At 37.0% G+C, this 25276-nt stretch overlaps 10 protein-coding genes across 10 annotated transcripts; 4 read left to right on the plus strand and 6 right to left on the minus strand.

Annotated features, from left to right (window-relative positions):
* Positions 1–912: 912 nt before the first annotated feature.
* On the minus strand, positions 913–1869 carry SAPINGB_P005043 (uncharacterized protein; the record flags this gene model as incomplete). Its single annotated transcript, XM_031999758.1, has 1 exon — positions 913–1869. One exon carries the CDS (start codon positions 1867–1869, stop codon positions 913–915), a length of 957 nt encoding a protein of 318 aa, XP_031855649.1.
* A 293-nt stretch (positions 1870–2162) lies between these two features.
* On the minus strand, positions 2163–5604 carry SAPINGB_P005044 (uncharacterized protein; the record flags this gene model as incomplete). Its single annotated transcript, XM_031999759.1, has 3 exons — positions 2163–4151; positions 4212–5246; positions 5428–5604. The coding sequence occupies 3 exons, from the start codon at positions 5602–5604 to the stop codon at positions 2163–2165; spliced, it is 3201 nt and encodes a 1066-aa protein (XP_031855650.1).
* Positions 5605–7600: 1996 nt separating this feature from the next.
* SAPINGB_P005045 (uncharacterized protein) lies at positions 7601–8350 on the minus strand (the record flags this gene model as incomplete). The annotated part of the gene is made up of 1 exon (XM_031999760.1): positions 7601–8350. The coding sequence occupies one exon, from the start codon at positions 8348–8350 to the stop codon at positions 7601–7603; it is 750 nt and encodes a 249-aa protein (XP_031855651.1).
* Positions 8351–9475: 1125 nt separating this feature from the next.
* Positions 9476–9905, plus strand: SAPINGB_P005046 (uncharacterized protein; the record flags this gene model as incomplete). Its single annotated transcript, XM_031999761.1, has 3 exons — positions 9476–9484; positions 9586–9668; positions 9776–9905. The coding sequence occupies 3 exons, from the start codon at positions 9476–9478 to the stop codon at positions 9903–9905; spliced, it is 222 nt and encodes a 73-aa protein (XP_031855652.1).
* A 1624-nt stretch (positions 9906–11529) lies between these two features.
* On the minus strand, positions 11530–12093 carry SAPINGB_P005047 (uncharacterized protein; the record flags this gene model as incomplete). Its single annotated transcript, XM_031999762.1, has 2 exons — positions 11530–11934; positions 12061–12093. The coding sequence occupies 2 exons, from the start codon at positions 12091–12093 to the stop codon at positions 11530–11532; spliced, it is 438 nt and encodes a 145-aa protein (XP_031855653.1).
* Positions 12094–13284: 1191 nt separating this feature from the next.
* Positions 13285–16263, plus strand: SAPINGB_P005048 (uncharacterized protein; the record flags this gene model as incomplete). The annotated part of the gene is made up of 2 exons (XM_031999763.1): positions 13285–13417; positions 13487–16263. The coding sequence occupies 2 exons, from the start codon at positions 13285–13287 to the stop codon at positions 16261–16263; spliced, it is 2910 nt and encodes a 969-aa protein (XP_031855654.1).
* A 121-nt stretch (positions 16264–16384) lies between these two features.
* SAPINGB_P005049 (uncharacterized protein) lies at positions 16385–18328 on the minus strand (the record flags this gene model as incomplete). The annotated part of the gene is made up of 1 exon (XM_031999764.1): positions 16385–18328. One exon carries the CDS (start codon positions 18326–18328, stop codon positions 16385–16387), a length of 1944 nt encoding a protein of 647 aa, XP_031855655.1.
* Positions 18329–18656: 328 nt separating this feature from the next.
* On the plus strand, positions 18657–19616 carry SAPINGB_P005050 (uncharacterized protein; the record flags this gene model as incomplete). Its single annotated transcript, XM_031999765.1, has 1 exon — positions 18657–19616. The coding sequence occupies one exon, from the start codon at positions 18657–18659 to the stop codon at positions 19614–19616; it is 960 nt and encodes a 319-aa protein (XP_031855656.1).
* A 962-nt stretch (positions 19617–20578) lies between these two features.
* On the plus strand, positions 20579–22705 carry SAPINGB_P005051 (uncharacterized protein; the record flags this gene model as incomplete). The annotated part of the gene is made up of 1 exon (XM_031999766.1): positions 20579–22705. The coding sequence occupies one exon, from the start codon at positions 20579–20581 to the stop codon at positions 22703–22705; it is 2127 nt and encodes a 708-aa protein (XP_031855657.1).
* A 428-nt stretch (positions 22706–23133) lies between these two features.
* Positions 23134–24985, minus strand: SAPINGB_P005052 (uncharacterized protein; the record flags this gene model as incomplete). Its single annotated transcript, XM_031999767.1, has 4 exons — positions 23134–23471; positions 23792–23844; positions 24589–24694; positions 24742–24985. 4 exons carry the CDS (start codon positions 24983–24985, stop codon positions 23134–23136), a joined length of 741 nt encoding a protein of 246 aa, XP_031855658.1.
* Between the last annotated feature and the right edge of the window lie 291 nt (positions 24986–25276).

Here is a 25276-nt window from a genome sequence, read left to right on the forward strand (position 1 = left end):
TGTGTGAGATGGTTAAATAATTTCTGGGTTGGGAGGGAAAAGAAAGAAGAGAACTTTTATTGTGGAAAAATTTTTAGGCGCAGGTGCCATTTGCTAGAAATTTTTATTAAATTTTTATTAAAATTTTTAAAATTTTTAAAATTTTTAATTTTTTATTTTGGGAGGGGGTTGTTGTTGTTGTTGTTGAAATTGAAAAAAAAAAAAAAAAAAAAGAGCACAAAAAAAAAATAAAAATAAAAATAAAAATAAAATTTTTGGGGAAGGGGGGGTTTTTTTTCATATATACACAACAGTTTGAAATTTAGCAATCTTGAATTGTTCAATTATATATCAAAAAAAAAAAAAAAAAGGCTTTTAAATTTATATAAATTTTGAGATAAAGAAGTAATAATTATAAATAAATTTTTTTTTTATTTTTTATTTTTTATTTTTTTTTCAAATAATTCAAGTAATAATTGACACAATTTGTGATTATGATTTTATAAATGTTAAAAGATCATTTACGATATATATATATTTATATACTCAAATACCATATGGTAAGAATAATAAAGTAAATAATTGTTTTTTTTTAAAAAAAATAAAAAATAATAAAATAAACTTGACTTACTTAAAACCATTAAGTATTCATTCATTCATATCCTATCGTGATCCCACCTTCGTACAGTTGTCCTTTACTTTAAACTTAACTTTTAATATAAAACACATGTGTATCTACATCTACATTTACATAAACATAAACATCTACCAAATAAAACGTCTAATCAACAGGCCACACAAATTTCTCCTATAAATTAAAACCTCGGTATCAACTTTTTTTTTTCTTTTTTTTTTTTTTTTTGGTCTCTCTCTTTCTCTCTCTTTTTCTTTTTCTCTTTTTCTCTTTTTCTCTTTTTCTCTTTTTTTTCTCTCTCATAAAAGATGGCTAAACGAAACGTGATGCTGCTTGTATGATAAAACTTCTGCAACACCCGGGTTCTGTTCTGGCCCATCCAAAACCCTGAGCGGCCCGACAATGGCTCCCACCAGTTCCGTGGTTCCGCGAACAGGCGTCACCCGAAACACATGGCCTGCCGCTCCAGAATCCTCTGTAGCCCTATCTCCTGTATAATCAACCTTCAATGCTGATGCTATTGTTGTTGTTATTGTTGTTGTTGTTGTTGTTGTGGTGGGTTCGTTGGTACCTTTACTACTGCCAACCCATTCTAATGTAGGCATAGTTGTTTCATTTTTGGTATTAGAAACCCACAAATTTCCATCAAAATTCTTTGGGAAAGTCACTTCAACATCTGCAAGACTCGAAACTCCAACAAGCCCGATTCCATGGTACTTGAGAAATGCTTCCTTAAGCGCAATGGCTGCCGCATAAACTCGTTGTCTTGCAAGTCTTTGTCCTACCCGTTTTATTGTCTTTATTTCGTTTTCCGTGAGAACCATTGCTTTCACATATTCCTGGTCTAGCCCATCAAAATCAGTAGATTCAGCACTACATCCCTTCTCCTTGTTATCATGATGCTCTGCTACAAGATCTACTCCAAGCGGCACCGTTAGGTCATCAGTCACCGCCACAACTACAGTCCCACCCTCATTTGTCGTGTTAAATTGCACACCACGGTGCCATGGTTTCCGACTTAATGCTGATTGCTGATGTGTTTCATACTCTGAGGAGTCAGCTGCACTCGCACGAGGTTCGATTTGTACAGTATCAATAGGAATCCCAAGAACTTGTCCAAGCGCATGATGTTGGAGTGCACGAGATGCACGTTTTTCAAGAACAACAAGAGATCGCACTTGGTCTTTGGATGTGGTAGAAGAAACTGCATCTGGAGCAGCAAATTGTGTGAAATAGAGATGGATTGTTGGTGGCATTGATAATATTGTTGTGTTTTCTAAAGGGAAGACGCTTGAAGAAAAACTGGGCTTTTTTTTTTTAAAAAAAAAAAAAAAAAAAAAAGGCCAGTGCGGCTCAAATAGAGTATTACAATTCAAAGTCACAAGAATATCATCAATTGAGTTTTAAACTTCAATAACCATAATCCATCAATGCTCCTTCCATTACTTTAAATTCAACATTCTTTATTTCATGCAATACTTATATATATAAATACTAACAATTTAAACTTAAATTATGCAACCGGTATATCATTAATTGCCTCTTCCCTTCACTCATGATACAGCATCCGCGGAACACTCGCATCGTCATCTAGCAACGTTCGCGACGCATCCTTAAGCATCATTTGCGCCGTAATTGATTGTGATGGCGAAGCCTTCACTATAATACTATCTGCGGCAGCAGCAGCTGTAATTGCTGCTGATGAAGTCCCCGACATGTGTACAAGTCCTTCTGTCGGCGACGTATCCCCCATATATCCTTCACCATTCTTGCTGTTTCTACTGTTATTCACAAACTTCTCCCTCTTCATATTCTCACTAAAATGCTCAAATATCTTTACATAATCCTGTTCCATCGCACTCGACTGTCCAGGACTATACCGTAACCCATCTGGACCAGAAGATTCATCCATTTCATCAGAGTATGCACTTCCGTCATTCGAGTCCATCGTCTCACCCTTAGCAGTGTGATACACATAGTTACGATCGCTCGAACTATCAATTCCATCTTGTCTTTTGATAAAGCTGTTAATTGTATCATCTCGGCTATCGTATTCAGCATCTTGACTAAACTCTTCTTCATCGCCTCCATAGACATAGTCATAAAAGGTTCCAGACCTATTGGCCAAGTTAACATGTGTATTAACCCCGTCATCCATAGCCATTTCTGGGATAGAACCGTTAAAGCTGTCAGCCGTTCTATAGCTGTTTGCACTTTCCTGGCGGTTTTCAACGGTAAAGCCACCTCCCCCATCATCACTTTCATCCTCGTCATATATGCACGGCTGGCTTTCCCCACACTCCTTCTTTCGAAAATGTGCTTCCTGAGCCGCCAATGATGCAAACGAAGAAGCTTCAGCAGTAGGATTGGCAGACATTTCCCAAGAAGCAGGTGCGTTTGGATAATGAATTCCAACACTGTCATCTTGTCTTTCACCATCCATGCTAGACACATTCGACATTGAATAACCCTTGTCAGTCTTTTGGCAGAAAAAATGTAAACTCGGCTTAAGACCAGTCTGAATCGAGTGTGTAGATGAGCCATAACTGGCAATAGAAACTGATGAAGCATCAGGATGGTATCCAGGAGTAAACACTGGTGTTTGCTTATTGTCAAAAGAGTATTGAGAAGGCAAAGACGATGACGATATTTTGCTCGATAGAGAAGGAAGTGATTGTAATTGAGGAGAAGTAATAGTAGAACTTGGTTGCTGTTTAAGCATAGACTCACGACTATTAATGCTTCCATAAGCGCTATGAATTCCATCTGCAGTGTATTGTTCACCTTCAGAAGTCTTGGCTGGAGCCAATGATAAACTTGATACCCGGCCCAACCTTCGGTGTGACTTTCCGTCAAAAGCCAATGTTGATTGTTGTTGTTGTTGTTGGTGCTGTAATATTTGTTGGGAAATCGTCTGGTATGAGGGAATTTGACTATCAGTCACCTGGACATAAGAAGAAGGGCCATGATATCCGCTACCCTCAAGTACTTTTAATGATGGATAGCCTTGTGGTTGAGGCAGCCAACTTCTAGAATCAAATGGAAATGGGGCAGGAATGACGAGATTCTGTTGTTGATGTTGTTGATGTTGTTGATGTTGTTGATGTTGTTGATGCTGCTGCTGCTGCAAAAGAGTTTGGGTGGATGCTTGATGAAATGAGGAGGATGCTTGAGCAGATGCTTGTAGGGGGACTTGCATTTGAGGCAAAGGCTGCTGCTGTTGTTGTTGTTGCAGTTGTAATTGTAGTTGCGGCTGTTGTTGTTGCTGCTGCTGCTGCTGCTGCTGCGGCAGGTATTGGCTGGGCACATTTGCTGGAAGTGGAACAGGAGCAAAACCTTGGTCCTTTGAGTGATAAAAATCAGATCGGTAAGAAAACAAATATCTTGTTGCGGTTTCACAATGCTGGAAAAAGGGATTTCTTAGCAACTCATCTGCTGTCAAGCGGTGCTCTGGATTCCACTGAAGACAAGAAAGAATAGCTTTTTCAAGAACCCCATTCTTGTGACTTAAAATAGTTTCAAATGAGTTGGGGGTTGGCTAAAAAAAATAGTTAGTAAAAAATTATAAAAAAAAATAAAAATAAATAAATCAACTTACTTCACACTTCTTGTGAGATATTTTTTGCTTGCGCATCAAATTTGTAAAGCCCTTCCAGGTTCCACCATTTGAATTGGAGCCCGGATACCCCAAAACAACAATTTGACGAAATAATTGGTCATGCTCGTTTGAACCGGGGAAAAGCGGAGCCAGAGTAGAAATCTCAGTGGCCATAGTTCCAAAAGCCCAAACATCAATGGGACATGAATAACTGCCCTTCCGTAGCAATAGCTCTGGGGCACGATACCATCTTGTTGAAACATAAGATGTGTAAGGATCTGAACAATCAATATTTCTTGCCAGACCAAAGTCGCCCAATTTGACAATATAAGAGCCTGACTCTCCAGCAAAAGCTGGATTGTCATCTGAAATAAAAAACTGGAATGAGTTCTCAGAAGTTGCCGATGATGAAAGAGAAAGGGGATAGCTTGCTTGGGAATCAATCGAGTAGGTTGAGTTTTTGAGGTTGGGATCAGCCGACTGGTAAAAGAGAGCTCCTGACATGTTATAATTATTATTATTATTACTATTATTATTATTATTGTGAACTGTATTGATGCTGGTATTGCCGCTACTGCTATCAGCCATTAAATCATAGCATGATTGATGTGGTTGTTGATGTTGTTGTTGTTGTTGTTGTCGTAATTGTGAACCAGAGTCGTATTGTTGTGCCATGAGTAAAAGATTTGCAGATTGAACTGGGACTTTGGAAATGAGGACATTTTCCGGCTTTACATCTCTGTGGAAAAATCCCGACTTGTGGATATGAGCAAGTCCTGCAAGAATCTGGTATAGGATTAGTTGAATACTAGCTGTTGAAAAGGGCATTTTTTTACGCGAGTCCATGAGTTGTATTAAACTCATTTCCATAGTTTCCATTACAATATGAAACTTCTTAACTGATTTATCAAGAAACATTTCATAAGTATGGACCAGTGCATTATGAGGTGGCACAAAGGAGATGAAGATAAATTCTCTGAGTTTGCGACACTCCATGATTGATTCCTGAGGCTTCTTAGCTACTTTTACTGCAACCTAGAAGTGAGAAAAAAAAAAAAAAAAACGTGATTAGCCCCAAAAGAAAAATATATATATATATATATCAATAAAAAAAATTAAAAAGAAAAGAAACAAGCGATAAATATATTCAAATAAAAAGATTTATCGATTGCTTTAATCCAAAAAAAAAAAAAAAAAAAAAAAAAGAAAAGCTTACCAAAGTAGATGGAGAATATTGGTTATTATCTCGTCTAGAAAGTATAGTTGGTGATCCTTTGAATACTTGTCCAAAGCTGCCCTTGCCAATAACATCCGCAACATCGTATCTGTCTGCTGCTGAAGAGTAGATTGGTATAGGAATTGAGTTTATATTTTGACGAATGTATGTATCCATGGTATATATATATTATTATTATTATTATTAAATGTAGTTATTGATTATACTTGAATATTAAATGTCGTTAGAAATAAAATAGGAAATAATCAAGAATAACGAAAAAAAAAAAAAAAAAAAAAACAAGTGAATTAAAAATGCTTGAATATCTTTCTGATGTAAAATATATATATTTTATTTAAATCAGAAGGGTATATAATAGAATAAGGTATATATATATATATATTTATATATAAAATATTAGTTTGTTAAAAACATGGAGAAAAAAAAAGAAATAGTTAAAAAGAAATAAAAAAATAGAAGAAGAAGAAAAAAGAGAAATCAGGGGTGTTTAGTTTATATATATATATATATATATATATATAAAAATCAATCAATAAATCAATAAATATACACAAATTTTAAAAACCTTTTACATCATCATCATTATTATTATTATTATTATTATTATCAAATATTTATTTATTTATCCATGCCACACTCAGAGTGTTTGCATGTCATAGGAAAACTTTAGCTCTTTAAGGATTCTCCAAAGATGTGCGACTTTAAGCCTGTGGTGCGATTTTTTTTATTTTATTTTTTTTTTGAGGTTGTTAATAGTCTGCAGTGATACGGCTAAATACCCCTTGTCGGCCGTGCCAGGGAATAATCATCTATGGGCGCGCCTAGGCTTTGTTTCATCACACGTTCTGTTATGAGCAAGGGTATATAGAAAATAAAAAGGATTGTATGAAAATTTTTTTTTTCTTCTATTCTAAAAAAGTAATAGTTTTGTATGTACAAAAATAAAGTCTTTTTTTTTTTTTTTTAAAACTTTTAAAGTCAGAAAGAATAGAACTCTTTTGAGTCTTGTTATATATTCAATTCTCATATAAATTAATAAACTTAGATTTTAAAAGAAACTGGGCATAATAATTATAATAATTATATAATAATGATTATAAAAGAAGAAGGGCTTCGAAAATGACTTTAATGGCAAACTGGCACGGCTTTGACCTCTGAAAAAACAAAAGAGTTATTAGTTGTATATGCATAATTCAAATGGTTTCTTTATAAAATGCAAAAATATTAAATTAACAAAAAAAAAAAAAAAAACCTTACAAATTTTTCTTAAAAAAGGTCAAAATTTCTATCAATAATATTCATATCCTAAAAAAATATATATATATATAATTGACTATGCGGTTTGTTATATATATATATAATATAATTGTATTCGTAAAATGAACATTTTCGGATAATTATAACAAAATAACCAATTTTCAACTAAAAATGTTTTGTAAATATATGCTTATAATATATATATATATATATATATTGCATGTCATCATTGGCCATTTTATCACAATTGAAAATTGAAAATTGAAAATAAGCTATTTTAATATCCAGATTAAACAACTTTTTTTTTTATATTATCTTTTTTAACAAGTTTTTTTAAACTAAATTAAAAAAATTGAAAAAAATTAAAAATAAATAAAAAAAATTAAGTCAACCACAACATGTATCAGTGTTTCTTGGATAGTACATTGATTGGTACACATTAATTTTTTTTTTTTTTTTTTTTTTTTTTCGAAATCATAATAAATTTATCATTTTAACAATATTGATAACTTTCCATAATCTACTTTGCTGAATTATAATTTATTCAAATCTTGTTAGTTTTAAATTTCTTTTTTTAAAAATAAAATAAGTTATTTTTAATAAAATGTAACTTACCCTTCACTTCCACTAATTGTTTGTTTGTTTGTTTGTTTGTTTGTTTGTTTTTATTCAAGGGTTATAGAATTATATAACATCAGCATCTGCGCTATCCTTCTTGTCCATACTATATATCTTTTCATTTTGATAATAAACTTTTAATTTTGGCTTCAACATTGCATCTCCAACAGCCCGAAAATAAGTCCTGATGCCAGCTTACGAGGAACAGGGGGTTAAAAATAACCAAACCTTCCCAACCTATCTCCACTTGTCTTCATCAACGCTGTAATTGTATTTCTTAATCCCTCCAAGCAGAGATAAAGCTTACAATCTCTTGTAAGCCAGTTAAACTGTTTAAGAGAGTCGACATGTCCATCTCTGGAGATATCCGTTTCAGTCCTTTTCTTTCCTCTTCAAGCAAAGGACACTCAACTAAAATGTGATGAACTGTTTCCAGCTCTCCACATTTGCAGTTGTAACTATCCTTTTCAATTTCAAACTTTTTAAACCATGCGCCAAAGTTGCCATGGCCTGTGCGAAACTGAGTAATATTACTCAAGATCCTTCGACTATCTTTCTTCATGATCACTCCCGTAACCATTTTGGAAAGATTATCAGTACATTTCGACTCCACTGTGATATTATGATACCACAGATCCTTACTGTTGTTCCAATACATTTCCTGCCATTCTTCCATTGCTTGTTTCTTCAAAATTCCAATCGTCTGATTCTGTTGTTGTTTCAGTGTAAGAGGTTCAACCCTCTTGCATTTTCGTTTTTCATGCTTTTTAATCATGTAGTCTCTATCATCTTTCGCCAATATGTAAAGCGTGGTTAGCTTTGCAATTGGAGATTTCTCAATCAATGTTAACAAATGACCATTAATAGGATTAGTTTTGCTAATATTTAGGTGTAAACGAATAGCTTTTCGTGCCACCATAAATTTTAGCCTAATACTATATGGCATTATACCAGCTTCCTTTTGTAATACCGCAATAGGAGTTGTGCGATAAGCACCAACAATTCTTCTTAAAGCCATGTTCTGCATTACTTCCAACTTGTGGATTTCTCCTTTCAAGATTCCACTAATTTTGGATCAAAAGAATAATGACTTTTAAGATTTATTTCCATTAATATTAAAAAAAAATCAATGTCTCTCACTTAGGGTCATTAGTATAGTGGTAGTATACCTGCTTCGGGTTCAAACTTGAAGCTCATACGTTCAATTAAAAAAAAAATAAAATAAAATAAAATAAAAGCGTGTTTGCAGGTGACCCCGAATCAAACCCGGGATGACCCCAATTTTTTTTGATATCTTTTTTTTTTTGACTTTTTGTTTTTGAGTCTATGATTTTTGGAATTACGATTATAGGAATTGCGTTAATCTAAGTTACTTTAAAAGGAATTGAAATGTTTGCTTTTAATTCCAATAGGAGTTGTTTTCTTTTTTTTTTTTTGTTAGCAATTAATATCAGACTCTAATTGACAAGCCCTCAATGTAAGGAAAAGATAATGATAATTACTTTCCTCAAGCCCTCTTCTGTAATTCATCAAAAAAATGAAACTATTTCTGACATATGTTCCTTGATTACCTGCATCATTACTATATATATATATATATAATTGAGTAACTGTGGAAGATGATTAATAAGTTCTTGTTAAAACATGAAAAATTCTTTTAAGTACTTGCGATTTTAAAGTTCAAAAATATTTTATTTCAATAAATTTTTTTCTTTTTGAATTTTTGTGTTCGATTCCTTTGTGTTGCTTGTTTTTTTTTTTGGTTGATTTTAAAAAATGCATATTACCCGGTGTAAATTCATAAACGACTTGTCAGACACTCGTCAGCTTTTATTTTATTTTTATTTATTTATTTATTTTTCTTTTTTTTTTGTGCCTAACTTTGAGCTGAACCACCTTCAAATTTCTAGGTTTTTTTTTTTTATTATCGCCAGCAAACCTTACACCCAACAAAACCACCAAAAAAACTTATATCAAACTCTCTCTCTCTCTCTCTCTCTCTCTCTCTCTCTCTCTCTCTCTCTCTCTCTCTCTTCTTTCTTGTTTTTTTTTTTTCATTCAAACATTCACTTTTTTTTTATTCTTTTATCTAATTGCCTTTGTGCATTAATCATCGAAACTGTATCCACTAATCATTGCATTGTTATTAAGAATGGGCACTGTATGTGATATATTCTTTGATGGCTTAAAAATACGCCACGCAATTTTTAAATTTTTTTTTTTTTTGCTAACACTTGTTTTTTTTTTGTTATAATTCAATAGATTGGAAAGATTGTCCATCTCTCTGTTGACCTGGTACTTGTGTCTGCTGTTATGGCAGGTGTCAAGCGGTCAACTGGTTTAACGTAAGTTAGTCAAGATGATTAATTTGGGTGATTAAAAAAAATGTGCTACTATAGATATATATATATATATTTAAGATATTAACAACCATCACTCTACTTATGTTTAGACTTAAAACTGGAGAAGTTGAAAATAAGGACGCCAAAAACCTACTGGAAAAGTATTTAGATGTTGGCGAATGGGTCTTTGATACCAGCGTCTCATTTATGAGTACCTCGGGGTATTTTGAGAGAAAGTGATTGAAAAGGAGGGGCTGGTTTTTTTTTTCTCTTTTTTTTTGTTAATTTATTAATATTTTGAAGGTTTGGACGTTATCATCAAACCATGTGCTTTTGTTTTTTTCCTTTTCCACCCCCCTCTCGTCCCTCTTTTCTTGATATCACAAAACGCCACTTACACACACACACAAACAAACAAACAAACAAAAAAAAAAGATTAAACACATTATCACGACTACACGACTGACTACACGACCATTTACACATTATATCACGACTACGATTAATATTGATAACAGACACTATTTACAGGCTCGTTATACATTATCATAATCTCTCTTTTTTTTTCTCTTTTTAACAGTCAATAATCAATACCCCTCTTTGTTTTATTTTTCTTTTTTTCCTTTTTTTTAAAAAGAAATAAATAAGATTATACCGAAACAAAGATATATATTTGGTGTCTCCTTTTTTTTTTTACTTCGATTCGGGAGTTTATATTTTAAATAAATTTATGAGGTTTTAATAATAAATTATTTCATTTAAATAACTAATAATCTCAGGTATGTTATTTTTTTTTTTTTGGAAGACTTGTTATTGTTGATGTTGTTGTTGTTGGACCGATGATGAAAATGCATGTGAATATTGATGTTTTACTTGAAACGAACATGTCCTTGATTAGTCTTTTAGAATGGGCTCCAAAAGTAGGTCTAAAGTTATTAAAGCACTCTTTTCCTCTATTTACTCTCTCTTTTACAATCATTTTTTTTTTTTTCAAAAAGTCTTTTCGCGAAACCGGAGGAAGTGTTAAAGCCCCTCCCATTGATTCGATTTTTTTTTTCTTTTTTGTATACCATTATTTTAATATATACACTTTGAATTTTTTTTTTGTTTCTATGGGTAGCACGGCGTTTATTTATTTTTTTATTTTTTTTTACATTTCCCCACGGCTAACATGAAAAGACACAAGGATGGTTTGTGAGGGAAAATAAGTATCAAGCAGCAACAAGTCGTCCTGAATGGGATCATTATCAGCGCTCCTATTGAGGTGCATAATTTAACCACTGGTTTTGATTAATGGCAAAGGACAAGATTAATTAAAAAGTTTGCAGTTTGATATGTGATGTGATGTGATGAGATGAGAGTGAGTTGAGAAAAATGTGTGTGTGTGTGGCAATTTTTTTTTTTTTTGCAACTTTTAAGAACCATTTTGGAACCCTTCTTTAAAGACAATCAAAGGAAACCGTTTCACAAAATCTGAATAGGTTTTATTTTTTTATTTTTTTTATTAATAAAGAATAAGTTCAAAAGGTTAAAATTATGTTAACTGACTGTTTTTTTTTTTCTAGATATTTACAATTGGTTTATTAGTTTTTTTTTTTTTTTTCAACATATATATATATATATAAATAAAAAAAATATTAAAATAAAATAATAAAAGAGGACATTATTCGTTATCATTAAGCATCTCTGTACACCCTTTTGTTATTTTCTAGGGGGAGATATATGGCACTACTGCCGGCCATTTACATCTCATCTATCAATTTTTTTTTTGTTGACCCAGTTTTGTGATTCTTTTTTTTTTTTTTTTCTTCTTCTTCCATTCTCTTTTTGTAACTTTTTAGTAGACCAATAGTCATACATTTGTTTACTCTTCAGGAACAAGAACATCCTCCTTTTCAAGGAGCTCAGCAAGTTCACCCGAGTCGTTCATAGCGACAACAATATCGTGGCCACCAATGAACTCCTTGTTGATATAAAGCTGGGGAATAGTAGGCCATTCGCTGTACTCCTTGATACCCTGTCGGAGTTCGGGGTCATCGAGGACATTGTAGGCGGCAAACTTACGAGGGTCAACGCCTTGATAGCCGAGAATCTGAATGGTGTTACGAGAAAAGCCGCACATGGGTTGTTCAGGAGTGCCCTTCATGAAGAGAACGACAGGGGCAGAAGCAACAGCGCGATCAATGGCAGAACGAGTTTCATCTGAGAGGAATCGCAGACCGATGAAACGGTTCATAGAAAGTCTAGGGACAGAAGAAGCCAAGCGGGCCTTAGAAATGGTAGTTAGTAATGAGATATTTACATATATATATATATATATAATGTGATTTGAAGAGGGTAATAAAAAAAATAAAAAAATAAAAAAAAGAGAGAGATATATATATAATGTACATACTCTAGAGGCAAACATGAAGTTTCTAGTAAGCATTGTTAAATGGATGAGTGGTTTGTTTGTTGATGTAAAGATTTTGATATTAAAGATTTAGGAAAAAGAGAGAAAGAAAAAAAAAAAAAAAAAAAAAAAAAAAAAAAAAAAGAAGAAAAAAAGAAAAAATTAAAAAAATTAAAAAATTAAAAAAATTAGAAGAAAAGAAAAATTCAATAGCAGCACCACCACCACCAACAGAAACTATTTTTTATTTTATTTTTTTATTTTTTTTAAAATGCGTTTGTGCCACCAGGACGAATAAAAGCGGTGCTTTTAAGCCATTACTAAGGCACGGCTTATGTCAGCGGGGCTTCCGGTACCGGTCGACAGAAATAAAAAAAAATATGGCAAAAAAAAAAAAAAAAATTAATAGGAATTTATTTTTATTTTTATTTTTATTTTTATTTAATAGGAAGATTTTAATTTAATTTAATTTAATTTAAATTGATTTAAATTGATTTTGATTTGATTAATTTATTTCATTTTTTTTTTTTTCAATAGCTTTTAAAGTATTTTTTTTTTTTTTTCATATAAATATATATAAATCACAGACTGTAAATCACAGATTGTCAAAAAAAAAAAAAAAAAAAAAATTGTTGGAAATTTTTGGTGGCGCAAAAAAAAAAATATTAAAAAAAATGTTGTTGCTGTTTATTATTTTTTTCTTGTTGCAACATCCAAAAGATATACTTTTATAAAATATTTAAAGTACATCAACAATTTAACTTTCATAAAAAAATTATATATATTATTTTTTTTTTTTTCTTAATAATAAGGGCTAGGGGTTTCGTTTTATAAAATAAAAAAAAAAAATTTTAAAACAAAAACGCAGCCACCAACCTTTTAATCATTTCATTCACAAAACTTTATAAACAACCATACATTTGTTTAAAAAAAAAAAAAAAAGAAACTTTTCATCCTTTTTTTTTTTTTTTTTTTTTTTTTTTTTTAAAAAACAAAATCAATTCTTTTTAAACTCTTATTTCATCTTTCTTCTTTTTACCAAAACTAATATATATTTTCAAAATCTTTAATTTTCACTCTTTATTTAAATTCTTATTCAATTCTTCCCCTCCCCCCCTTTTCTTTCTTTCTTTCTAAACTTTTGGTCTATACTTTTAAAACTAATACGTCTCACGCGTAAGACGCTTCTATTTCACAATTCCTCCATCATCGTCTTCTTCCTATTCAATGGTGAAGCGAAAGCTTGGACGTGAGTCCACGTCCTCTTACTCGCATTCTACCGGGCATCGCCATGACTATCGCAATAACAATAACAATAGTAATAGTAATAATAATAGTAATAATAGTAATAATGGTAATGGTATGTACAATAAATCATTCTTCAACCAACAACAATCTTTAATTAACCATTGGCTAACAATCCATCTAGACCAGTCTCCGCCACCCCATCGGAAACATGGCCATCGATCACGGTCTCCTCCTATGCGCTTTAAAAATGATAAATCACCTTCAGGATACAAAGATCGGTCTTCTTTTGCTTCTCGCGTTGATGACAGACAATCAAATAATAATAATAATCATAATAACAATGGCTATAGATCCTACAATAACCATAACCGCCATCAAAATTTTCACCATAATCGTAGCAACAACCACAACAACCACAACAACCACAATAATAACCACAATAACCACAACAACAACTACAACAACAATAATCCACAAAAATCACCTGTTCGCTCTATCTCATTTCAAAATGGAAAGCTTTCTAGTAGCTTGGATACTTCTGCAAATAACGCAGACAACTCTGAAGATTACAAAACTAGATCTTCCTCAGCTCCTGAGTTTGATTCTCAAAAACCATCTCAGCAACAAAAACCTAACTATCGTAGAGAACAACAACGTTACATTCCACGGCAAAAACGATTGCATTCAGCCATGGAAGGCGAAGAATCTAGTGGTTCTCGGAAAGAAAACGTTCAAATTGAATCTCAGCCTATAGACCCCCCCTTCAAACTTTATGATGACAACCATTATGATGACAACCATTATGAAGATACCTCTGATGTCCCAACAAAACACAATGGGCTTTCCAATGGCCATAATGAAACCAAATCCAAAGGTGACAATGACAGCAATGAAAAAAATAAAAATTACAACAGTGATCATGATGACTACGATGAAGATACCCGGCCCTATAAGAAACGTGGCAACAATAACAGCAGAAATGCATCTCGTGTAGAGCCTCAATCATCATCACCTGCACAAGATCCTCCCCATTCACCCTCTTCTTCTGTGTCTCCACCACCACCCCCTTCACATAAGTACACCCAAAAGAGAACACAAGAACCATCTTCGCCTGCAGACTCTACACCAAATAACAATCATAATGATCATGATCATGATCATGACCATGATCATGGCCATGACTATGACGACGACGACAACGACGACTCTAGGCCCAGTTATAATCGTTTCAATAGGTCAGGCAATAGTACCAGAGATCACAAACACTCAGACAGATATAATGACCGGGGTTCGGACAAGTACGATAGGTATAACAAGAACAGAGACCAGAGAGACCAGAGAGACCGCCGAGATCATCGGTATCATGATCGAGACCGCAGCCGGGACCGTGATCGAGATTCACGATCATATAATAACCATAACAATGGTAACAACAAATTCAATAACCGCAAGGACCGGTCAAAGTCTCCAACACTTGTGTCGATGCGTCGCCGCTCATCTTCACCTGGGGACCGTCGGCGACCCCAGCAATATGGTAGCGACAAGGGTAAAAAGAACAACGACGATACCAATAATCCAGAGTCTCCTGAACCTGAAAAAAAGGGTCGGTACGACAAGGCTCCGCCGAGTGGACCTAGCTCGTGGCGGTTACGTGGTGGGGACCAAAAACAACAAAAACAACAACATTACCACCACCAGCAAAATTTCAAAGGTTTGGCATCTCCGCCACCTTTACCCCAAACTTTTACGGATGATTTGCCTGATGGAGCAGACGATGATTCGGACCACGAAAGTAACCGGCGCTCAAATGGGAAGCGCATCACACATCAGCCAACTCGTGGGTTGTCTGGGAACAACAGTAAATTTAAAAGGACCATGACCCCTGTAGCCCCAGCAGGGTACTCCAGTTTAGCCACCGAAAGCTCATTCCTTGAGTACCGTGTTGATTCCGTGTTTAAACGAATTTCCCAGGTTGGCGAGGGAACTTATGGCAAGGTGTACAAGGCGGTCAACACTAAGACGCAAAATATGGTTGCGCTCAAGCGGCTGCGACTGGAAACAGAGCGTGACGGCGTCCCGATTACGGCCGTGCGCGAAATCAAGTTGCTGCAACTCTTGCGGCACCACAATATCGTACAGCTGCAGGAAATGATGGTTGAGCGAAACCAAATCTTTATGGTATTTGAGTACTCGGACCATGATCTTGCGGGCGTGCTGTCGATTCCTGGGCTGCGCTTGACTGTTGGGAATGTCAAGTTTTTGTTTCGGCAGGTCATGGAAGGCCTCAAGTATGTACACCACTGCGGAGTGTTGCACCGAGACATTAAGTGCTCCAATATTTTAGTTTCAGCTGACGGCGTTGTTAAGCTTGCAGACTTTGGTCTTGCGCGCCAGGTGGACGTGCTTAACCCGGATGCCATCTACACCAACCGCGTGATTACACTATGGTACCGGCCCCCTGAGCTTCTTCTTGGAGCCACCAAGTACGGGGCTGCGGTTGACATTTGGGGGATGGGGTGTATTTTGGTGGAGCTTTTTACGCGGGTTGCAATATTCCAGGCAAACGAGGAGGTGAGCCAGTTGCTTGCGATTTACAAGACGATGGGTACGCCGGACCAAAACGAATGGCCGGAGGCAGAGCAGCTGCGGTGGGCCAAGGTGCTGGCACCGTCGCGGTCGTTGCCGTCACGGTTTGACGAGCGGTACCGCGGCAGGGTCCCTGAATCTGCACTGGCGTTGGCACGTGAGATGCTTGCACTCAACCCTGCACGCCGAGTGTCAGCCAGTGATTCACTGTGCCACCCGTTTTTAGAGCAAGGACCCAAGGATGAGAAACCACCGCAGCTGGCTGATCTGTCTGGTGAATGGCACGATTACGAGGCCAAGCGACGGCGGCGCAAGGCGCGCGAAGTGGTTAAGCAAAAGGAGCGCGAGAAGCAGCGGGAATCTGAAAAGTAAAAAAAAAAAAAAAAAAAAAAGGGAAACAAAGCAAAGCAAAGCAAAGCCAAACAAAACAAACAAAAAAAAAATACAATTAAACCATTATTATTTATATATGTCGTCATCATTTTCTATCTGTCTATCGTCTACCAGCCTTGGAAGACTTTTTGGTGGTGTTGGAGGTTCGTTTTTTTTCAATTTTGGCGAGCCATGCGGCTGCCCTTTCCAGAACGAGTTTCTCCGTGCCTTTAATTGTGAGAGCCATGATTTTGCGGGGGTCGTTAGAAGGCTGCAATTCGTCCATAATTTTTTTGCACTGGGAACTGGACAAGCCACCGTCTGCATAACGCTTTCCACGCAGTGCCACAAGGGCCTTGAGCAGAATTCTGGCCTTGTCAGAAAGGGAGGAGGAGTTGAAGGAAGAAGAGGCACTGCTGCTGCTGCTGCTGCTGCTGCTGCTGGATGCTGGTGTCTGGAGTCCTGAGTAGTTGCCGGCCTCGAATTGCAGGGATAAGGTAACAAAGGCTTGATCAGAAAGAGTAAGAACCTTGAGCATCTTGACAAGACCTTCAGAGGGTTTTCCGTCACTGGTCAAGTATGCCTCGTCTTCCCAAGTAACTTCTTCTGGGGAAGGCGGCAGGCCTTCTTCCTCCTCCCCATCTTGCCAATTTTTCCCACCACTTCCATGATGATTATCCTCTTCGTCTTCTCTGTTCTCGTATGCCTCGGCCAGTTCTTCATACTGATCAGGTCGAATCTCGTACAGTGCCTCGTAAAAGGATCGGGCCCACCAGGCTTCACGTTTGGCCAAATTGTTTTCTGCAATATAAGCTTGGATCTCCAAACTTAGCCCTACAGTCTCATGTGGATTGTCCCAGATGACAAACCCATAACGGGACGCCAGATTATGGTTGGAAAGCTCGCCGTATGTGTTGAAAATCTCCTGGCCTGAGGGGATGGTATGGATTGTGACAATGTCGCAGGTGTCTTGAGGCTCTTCTTCTTCTTCTTCTTCTTCTTCGTCGTCGTCTTTATCATTTTCTTCATTGTCGTTATCATCACCATCATCATCCTCTTCTTCTTCTTCATCTTCATCAATATCTTCAAATCCATCATCTGATTCGTCTTCACTATCTTCAAAACTACTACTAAGTACGTCCTCATTGAGCTCGGTTTCTTCTTCTTCTTCTTCCTCCTCATCTTCAGCTCCATGGCTATGGGAATGACCATGGCTGTGGCTGTGGCTATGGCTATGACTATGCTCATGATCATCACCATGACTATGAGTGTGTTCGTGATCATCACCATGGCTATGGGTATGTCCGTGGCATCCATCTTCTTCTTCCTCATCATGGCCCCCCTCTAGTTTATTCAAAAGATGTTCGCAAAAGTCTGCAGATCCACATAGCGGACATACCTGGCTTTGAACCTCAAAATGGACGTCTTCATTTGCTGAGTGATTGAATAAACAAGCACCAGGGACCAAGGAAAGTCCATGGTAAACATCGATTTCAAAAGCGCGCGAAGCCACAGCCAACAGTGAATCTCGGTAGTACTCGAGGGTGCGCATTTCGGGTTGGTCAGCAAACAGGCCATGACGCTCAATGAATGGAGCCACATCGAACTTGAAGACCTCGGTAACATCGTCATCCTCGACACGCAGGGTATGGTAGTAAAGCTCTGTTCCGGCCAAAAGTTCCTGATCGGCGGGTCCCCAGAAGCGGGGGTTTTCCTGGGCAAGGGCTGAGTGGTCGATTGTTTGAAGGTATTCGTACCAGGGGGATGCAGGGCCCAAACTACGCTCAAACATGTAAGCGAGGGCAAGACCGAGCATACCTTCGAAGTCAGCATCGTCAAGCAGGTTTGCAATGCCACAGTTTGATGGACTCAAGACGACATTTTTCGGGACAGTGAGCAGTAGGCTGTCTCCTGGAATTTTTTTGCGTGCAAATACGCCAATGCCTCCGAGCGGAGACTCGCGAAGAGTGAGCAGAGAGCTGACCTGGATATTGTTATCGATCATCCAGCTGACAAACTTTGCATACTTGTTTTTTTGGTCCTGGTTGGAGATTGCGGTAGCCATTTTTGCGTGTGGGACTTTTGGTAGCTTGAGAGAAAGAAAGAAAGAAAGAAAGAAAGAAAGAAAGAAAGAAAGAAAGAAGGAAGGAAGGCAGGAAAAAACGTAGAAGAAGAATTTTTTTTTTTTTTTTTTTTGGTCTGCAAAATTTTTTTTTATTTTTTTATTACGATGCCAGCCGCACATTTTAGAAAAAATAAACAAATAGTTGGTTCGGACCAAGTCACATGACTTATTTGATTTTTTTTTTTTTTTTGATTTAAAATTTTTTTATTTTTTTTAATTTATTTTTTTTTTGCTTGCCAATAGCAATTTAGGCTTTTCAATTGCTATAATGACCGCACCAACTTCTACAACAAAAGCCTCAGTGCCTAACCGGCGAATCTACCTTTTTAAAAATAAAACAGTGCCCAAAGATCCGTACCATGATCTGTTTTTGGAGCACGGGTTTGAGCCGGTATTTGTGCCGTTGCTGCGCCATAAGTTCATCAATACGGACGAGCTGCGCATGCTGGTGCAATCTGCAGAGTTCCAGAACGGCAACAGTGCAATCATTATAACCTCGCAGCGCGCAATCGAGGCTGTCAACGAGGTGCATGCATCAGTAGGTCCAGAGGCCCAACAGGCTCTGGTAAGCCGCCCAGTATATACGGTAGGACCAGCGTCTGCGGCTGCATTGGCACGGGCTGGGTATAAGGATGTTCGTGGGGGGGCATCTGCAGGAAACGGATCAGTGTTATCAGAGATTATAGTACGGGAGAGTGAGGAAAGGCCTGGGGAGATTGGGGAGTATGTATTTTTTACTGGAGTCACTAGAAGAGACATTATTCCTGTTCGACTACGGGAGGCACGACTAAGGCTTGCGGAGCGGGTTGTGTACCAGACACTTGCAATTGAGAATTTGGAGGAGCATGTGTTGAGATTAATTTCTGAGGAGCTTGAGCATGTGGAGGAAGAAGAGGAGGGGGAAAATGGTGAAGAGTTAGAGCAAGAAGTTGTGGAGGAGATTGAAGAGGAATTATTAGAGGATTTAAAGAAGAAGGCAGGAGGAGAAGGAGAAGAAGGAGGAGATCGGCCAGATCCTTACTATGTATTTTTTTCACCTGCAGAGGCGGATCCAGTGGTAGAAGCAGTGCGGCGGATTTCTGAGCACCGGGCAGTTCGTGTTGCGGCTATTGGGCCTACGACGGAGGAATATTTAGAGGGCAAGAGACTTCCAGCACGGGTTGTTGCTAGGAAGCCTGATGCGGTTCATTTGGTAGCTGCGATTGAGGAGGATTTAAAGATAATATAGATGTGTGATTTTATTATTTTATTATTATTATAATAATAATAATTAAAAAAAAAAAAAAGGCAAAGGTAATAACAATGAAAAGGCAAGTGTTAACGATTGATTGTTGGAAATGTTGGAAATGTTGGAAATATTGGAAATGTTGAATGAATGGCAGCTCTAGCCAGGTTTTGTTTTTTTGTTTTTTTGTTTTTTTATTGTTTATTGTATATTTGTGTAGTTAAGATTTTGAGATTTGAGAGCAAGAAGGGGTTGGATTTTTTAAAGTGTGAGTTGCTCTCAAATCTTTCATTCTCAGCCATTCATTTTTTTTTTTTTTTTTTTTTTTTTTATATTAACAAAAATTTCTGGGCTTAGAAAACTGCCATTTAAATTTATTTATAACAGCAGTTAGACAATTAGACAATTAGACAATTAGAAAGAAAAAAAACTTGCCAGCGCGGGTTTTGCAATTTTTTTTTTTTTTTTTTATTGTTAATTAATTAAATGGAGGAGACCCGGGACCCGCTGGTTGATTTCCTAATTAGGATACTTGCGTTGATAAGAAGAAAATAACCGTGCATTATCTGAAATTTCCTTTTTGGGAAATCAGTTGCGGAGTGAGGACTTTTTTTTATATGTCATTTTTTTTCTCCCCACACACACACACTGATAAGACAGACAGAAAGACAGAAAGACAGACAGACAGACAGACAGACAGACCAACTAACTAACAAACTAACAAACCATCTTTAGCTATGACAGAAAAAAAAAAAAAAAAGAGAAGCTCTACGCTGAAATCTTAACTGCCAATTTTTTTTTTTTTTTTTCAACTATAAAAGAAATCAAAACTGCCATTTTTATTTTTTTTTTAATTATAACTTATTATATATTCTATTCTATTCTATTCTATCTTCATTCTCATTTTTCAAATATCTATCCTTCTTTAAACTTTTTGATTCCCTCATCCCCTCACATTCCCAGAAATGAACCGCCTATCAACTCTTTCATCTCACTTAACCTCCTCTTTGACCCCCCCAAGCCATCCGCTGGATCCCCTCACTCCAGCTGAGCTTGCGGCCGCAGTCAAAATCATCAAGACATCCTATCCTACACGCAAGCTTGGCTTTAACACAATCACTCTTCGTGAGCCTCGCAAGGCCAATATGAATGAATGGCTCGTTGATCCATCTGTCCACGTTCCTCGTGAAGTTTATTTCGTTCTCATTGAAACTGGTGTTCCAGGTCTTATTGATGGTTACCTCAGCCTCACAGATGGCCAAATCAAACTCTTCAACCACCAGAAAAATGCCCAACCAATCATCACAGCTGCAGACCTTGCAACTACTGAAAAAGTCATCCGCACTGACCCTCTTGTAATCGAACAGTGCCGTATCTCAGGTATCCCCCTAGAGGATATGCACAAGGTCTACTGTGACCCTTGGACTGTTGGCTTCGACGAAAAATATGGAACTAGCCGCCGTCTCCAACAGGCAATCATGTACTATCGTTCCGATCCTGATGACTTCCAATACTCCCATGCCCTTGACTTCTGCCCCATCATTGATACTGAGCTCAAAAAGGTCCTCTATGTCAAGACTCCCACTATCCGCAGACCCCTCTCCAAGGCCCCTCATCCAAACTTCTATCCAAAAGATATCGAGGCTGGCATTGGATACCGCAAGGATATCAAGCCTCTCAAAATTACTCAGCCTGAAGGTGTTTCTTTCACCATGAATGGCAACGTCATTTCATGGCAAAACTTTGAGCTCCACATTGGTGTCAATTATCGCGAAGGTCTTGTTCTCTCCAACGTCCGTTATCATGATAAGTTCGAGGGCAGAACCCGTCCCATCTTCCGCCGTATCTCCATGGCCGATATGATTGTCCCCTATGGCCACCCAGGAGACCAACACCCCCACAAGCTTGCCATCGATATTGGCGAGTATGGTTTCGGAAACTGTGTCAACCCACTCGGACTTGGATGTGACTGCGTTGGCAAAATTCACTACCTTGACTGGTCTTACGTTACCCGTGACGGATCCATCTCTACCGTCAAAAATGCAGTCTGCATTCATGAGGAAGATAACGGTCTGCTCTTCAAGCACGCAGACTTCCGTGACGAGTTCCAGACTTCCCTGGTTGCCCGTGCTCGTAAACTTGTCATTTCCCAGATTGCAACTGTGGGTAACTACACCTACTGTTTCTACTGGAACTTCCATCAAGATGCTACCATTTCCCTCGACATTAAGCTCACTGGTATCCTAAACACCTACGTTGCCAATCCAGACGAGAAAACAGAACCCTACGGTACCAAGGTTTACCCTGGAGTCAATGCCCAAAACCATCAACACATGTTCTGTTTGCGTCTTGACCCGGAAATCGATGGATCCGAAAACTCCGTCGCTATGGTCGACGGTGCTACTCCTGATATCCCAGTCGGACACCCAGACAACAAGTACGGTAACGCCTTTTTCCCTCAACGTACCGTCTTTAAGACTTCAGGCGAGTCTATGGTTGGCTATGATGGTTCCCGCTCACGCACTTGGGATATCTTTAACCCTAACAAGCTTCACCCATACTCAGGCAAGCCTGTTTCTTACAAGATTGTCTCTCGTGAAGTTCCTGCCCTGCTCCCTAAAGACGGCGGTGTAGTTGCACGCCGTGGAGCTTTTGCCAAACACGCCATCCATGTTGTCCCTTACAAGGATGACCAGTTGTACCCTGCTGGCCAGCACGTTCCTCAAAGCTCTGGCTTCCCTCCTGCCGGGTTGCCCGAGTGGATCGGCGACGGTACACAGAACGTTGACAACACTGATATCGTTGTTTTCCATACTTTTGGTATCACCCATTTCCCAGCCCCAGAGGATTTCCCCATCATGCCTGCAGAACCCATCATGTTGCTTCTGCGCCCTCGCAACTTCTTCCTCATGAATCCGGCCATTGACGTGCCTCCCTCTTATGCTATCACAGCTACCGAAGTCCGTGCAAAAGAGTCGGGCGAAAGACAAATGTACGACAAGGATTCGGAACTCGCTTTTGGATCTGCTGCTATTGCCGCCGCTCCTTCCTCCACTTTTGTTCCCTCTGGTGGATCTTGCTGCCCCAAATAAACATCTACAACATTAGTTCCTGTTTGTTTTCTATGTAATTAAAGTTTTATATTTATATTTTTTTTTTTAATTATAAAAAAAAATTCAATTGGAAAATCTTTATTCGCTTCGAAGTGCATTTACCCACGCCTTACTGCTCTGCTCACTCTCGTACCGATAGAAAAATAGAAAATATACGGGATTTCCAAACACATAACTGGGCGCATTGTCTGTATGGAAATACGTATTTTTGAAATCCCCTCGCAGTTTATCGCTGATCCATGTCAGTTCCTTTAGCGTGCGGTATGTCTTGATCTGCTCTCTTTCAAAGTCTTCAAAATCCCCTGAAGCTTTGGGTCTCAAAAGAACATGGAAACCTATCTAGTCAGTCACAAAAACTCTCTCTCTTTCTCTCTCTCTCTCTATCTATCTTTGATAATCTTCAAATACTACATAAAAGGACAAAACACACTCATGCTCCCATTAATCCCATAATCAAATCTTTGTGGACATAGTATATACTCAAACCTAGTTCTTGCAAGCTCCTCCCGCAGATCCTTAAACACAGGTACCCTGCGTATCCCGGAACCGTCGTGTGCCAGGACCTTGATGTCTTCCATCTTGATCCGTCTAATGTTAAATAATGAAATCGAAGGCCCCAGATCACTATCCCAATCAAAAATAAGCTCGATGGCCTTGAAAATATCTGCGACAATGTAGTCTGGCTTAACAGTATTTCTCATTTGAAACTGCGTAAAGCCCAGCATCATCAACCATTCATCTTCATCTGTCATTTTATTTAATTTTAATCCAATTCAATTTTTTGATTAGAAGAATGAAAAAAAATTAATTAATTATTTATTTATAAATAAAAAAAAAACAATACAAATGATGAACAATTCCATTACATTGATCATGATCTGCTTCCTTTTTTTTTTTTTCTTGCACAACCAAAAAAAAGTTGTCGTTTGTTTAATCTCGATCTGAATCCAAATTCTCAAGTGCCATCCGTTTCGCCGTCTTGGAGGTGAGGAGGTCCTTGCTCGATTGCTCGCCTGGGGAGTAGTCCTCTGTTTACCGTTAGCTCAAGCGACCCAGGTTACCCACAGGGCTTGAGAAGCGCACCTTCAGACTCGAACCGGACACCTGAAAACTTCTCCCTAAAGAGAGTAGGAAAATTCAAAACGCGTCACTACTTCAACCAAAATGCCACTACAGCGATATTTTTATTAACAAAAGTATATTTAAATTGAAAATTCCAAAAAATGATTATTTTTAAAAAATCTTGGCTTTTCTGTAGAATATCATTAAAATATAACTTAATCAATCATTATTAACATTTCATTTTAACTCAAGTTTATATTTTAGCTAGTTTTAACTTCATTTATGGTCAAAATTGCCTTTTTTTTGACATAATGAACAATTATACACCTTGAAGAAAATGCGATAAAAGAAATGATTTTATCAAACGCTCATGTTTGTATTTCTGGATTACAATTTTTTTTTAAAAAAAGTATCGGACAGCTTGTTAAATTTTAAAATAGTTGGATATTTTAAAATTAAAAAAAAGGAAAAAAAGAAATCAAACCTTTTCTTTTGGAAACTGTATATTAACTTCTCAATCTAATTCTTTTAATCATTCCCCCTTTTTTCTGTTTTTTTCATCTAACCATTCTTACTTTAAAAAGTACCTTTTTTGAGCCTCCTTTTCATCCAACTTATATGCATTAATCCACAAATTTGCTTCTCCTTTGGGGGTTCCCCCCACTATCCAAACCCTTTTTTGTTCAGGCGGGAACGTGTAAAAAATTACAAAACAAAGAGGATGATCGAAAACTTCTTGCACAGGCTGCTCTGACGAAAAACAAACCAGTTTGCAAGTCGCTTTTTTACGCTTCTGGAACCAAGTCATATGGCTGCTCATAAGACCAAAAAACTTTTGCTGATACTGTTCAAACTCAGTGTGGGTTAGCAAGTGCCCGTCTCTTGCAGATACAATCACATGAAAGCCTTTGAATTAGCAAAATCAATCACAATTGAAAAAATATTAAACTTACAATACTTATGGACCCAATTATTAAACCTTTGAACGAAAAATATATAAGGCAGATACTGCCCATCTACAACTGTTTTCCGAATCTTTTTGGTCATTTGCCCATCAATATGCATCACATCAAGTGCAATAGATCCTCGGAACCCCCAGTGTTTATCATCCACAAGTCGCACCGCATGACTAACATCGTTTGTAATGATATCGGGTTTTCGTGCTTTCACAAGCTTTGAAATTTTTGCGTAAGACATTTGCAGAGCTATTGAGAAAACAGATATAGAAAAAGAAAATAGAAAATAGAAAATAGAAAAAAAAAACAGTTAAAACTATTATTTGAATATTAGTATCACTACAAACCCATTGTTATCGAAGAAATATACTAAACAAGGCAAAGCCTCACGTGAAGTGTCCATGTTATTATTATTAATTTTTTTTTATTCATGTGTGGATTTATACATAATACTAATTTTTTGTGAAAAATTTTAAAATAAAAAAAAAGCGAAAAAAAAACTTCATAAACGTGTTAAAAATATAAATCAATT

Source organism: Magnusiomyces paraingens (assembly GCF_902498895.1).
Source record: "Magnusiomyces paraingens strain CBS 517.90 genome assembly, contig: contig4, whole genome shotgun sequence".
NCBI lineage: Eukaryota > Fungi > Ascomycota > Dipodascomycetes > Dipodascales > Dipodascaceae > Magnusiomyces > Magnusiomyces paraingens.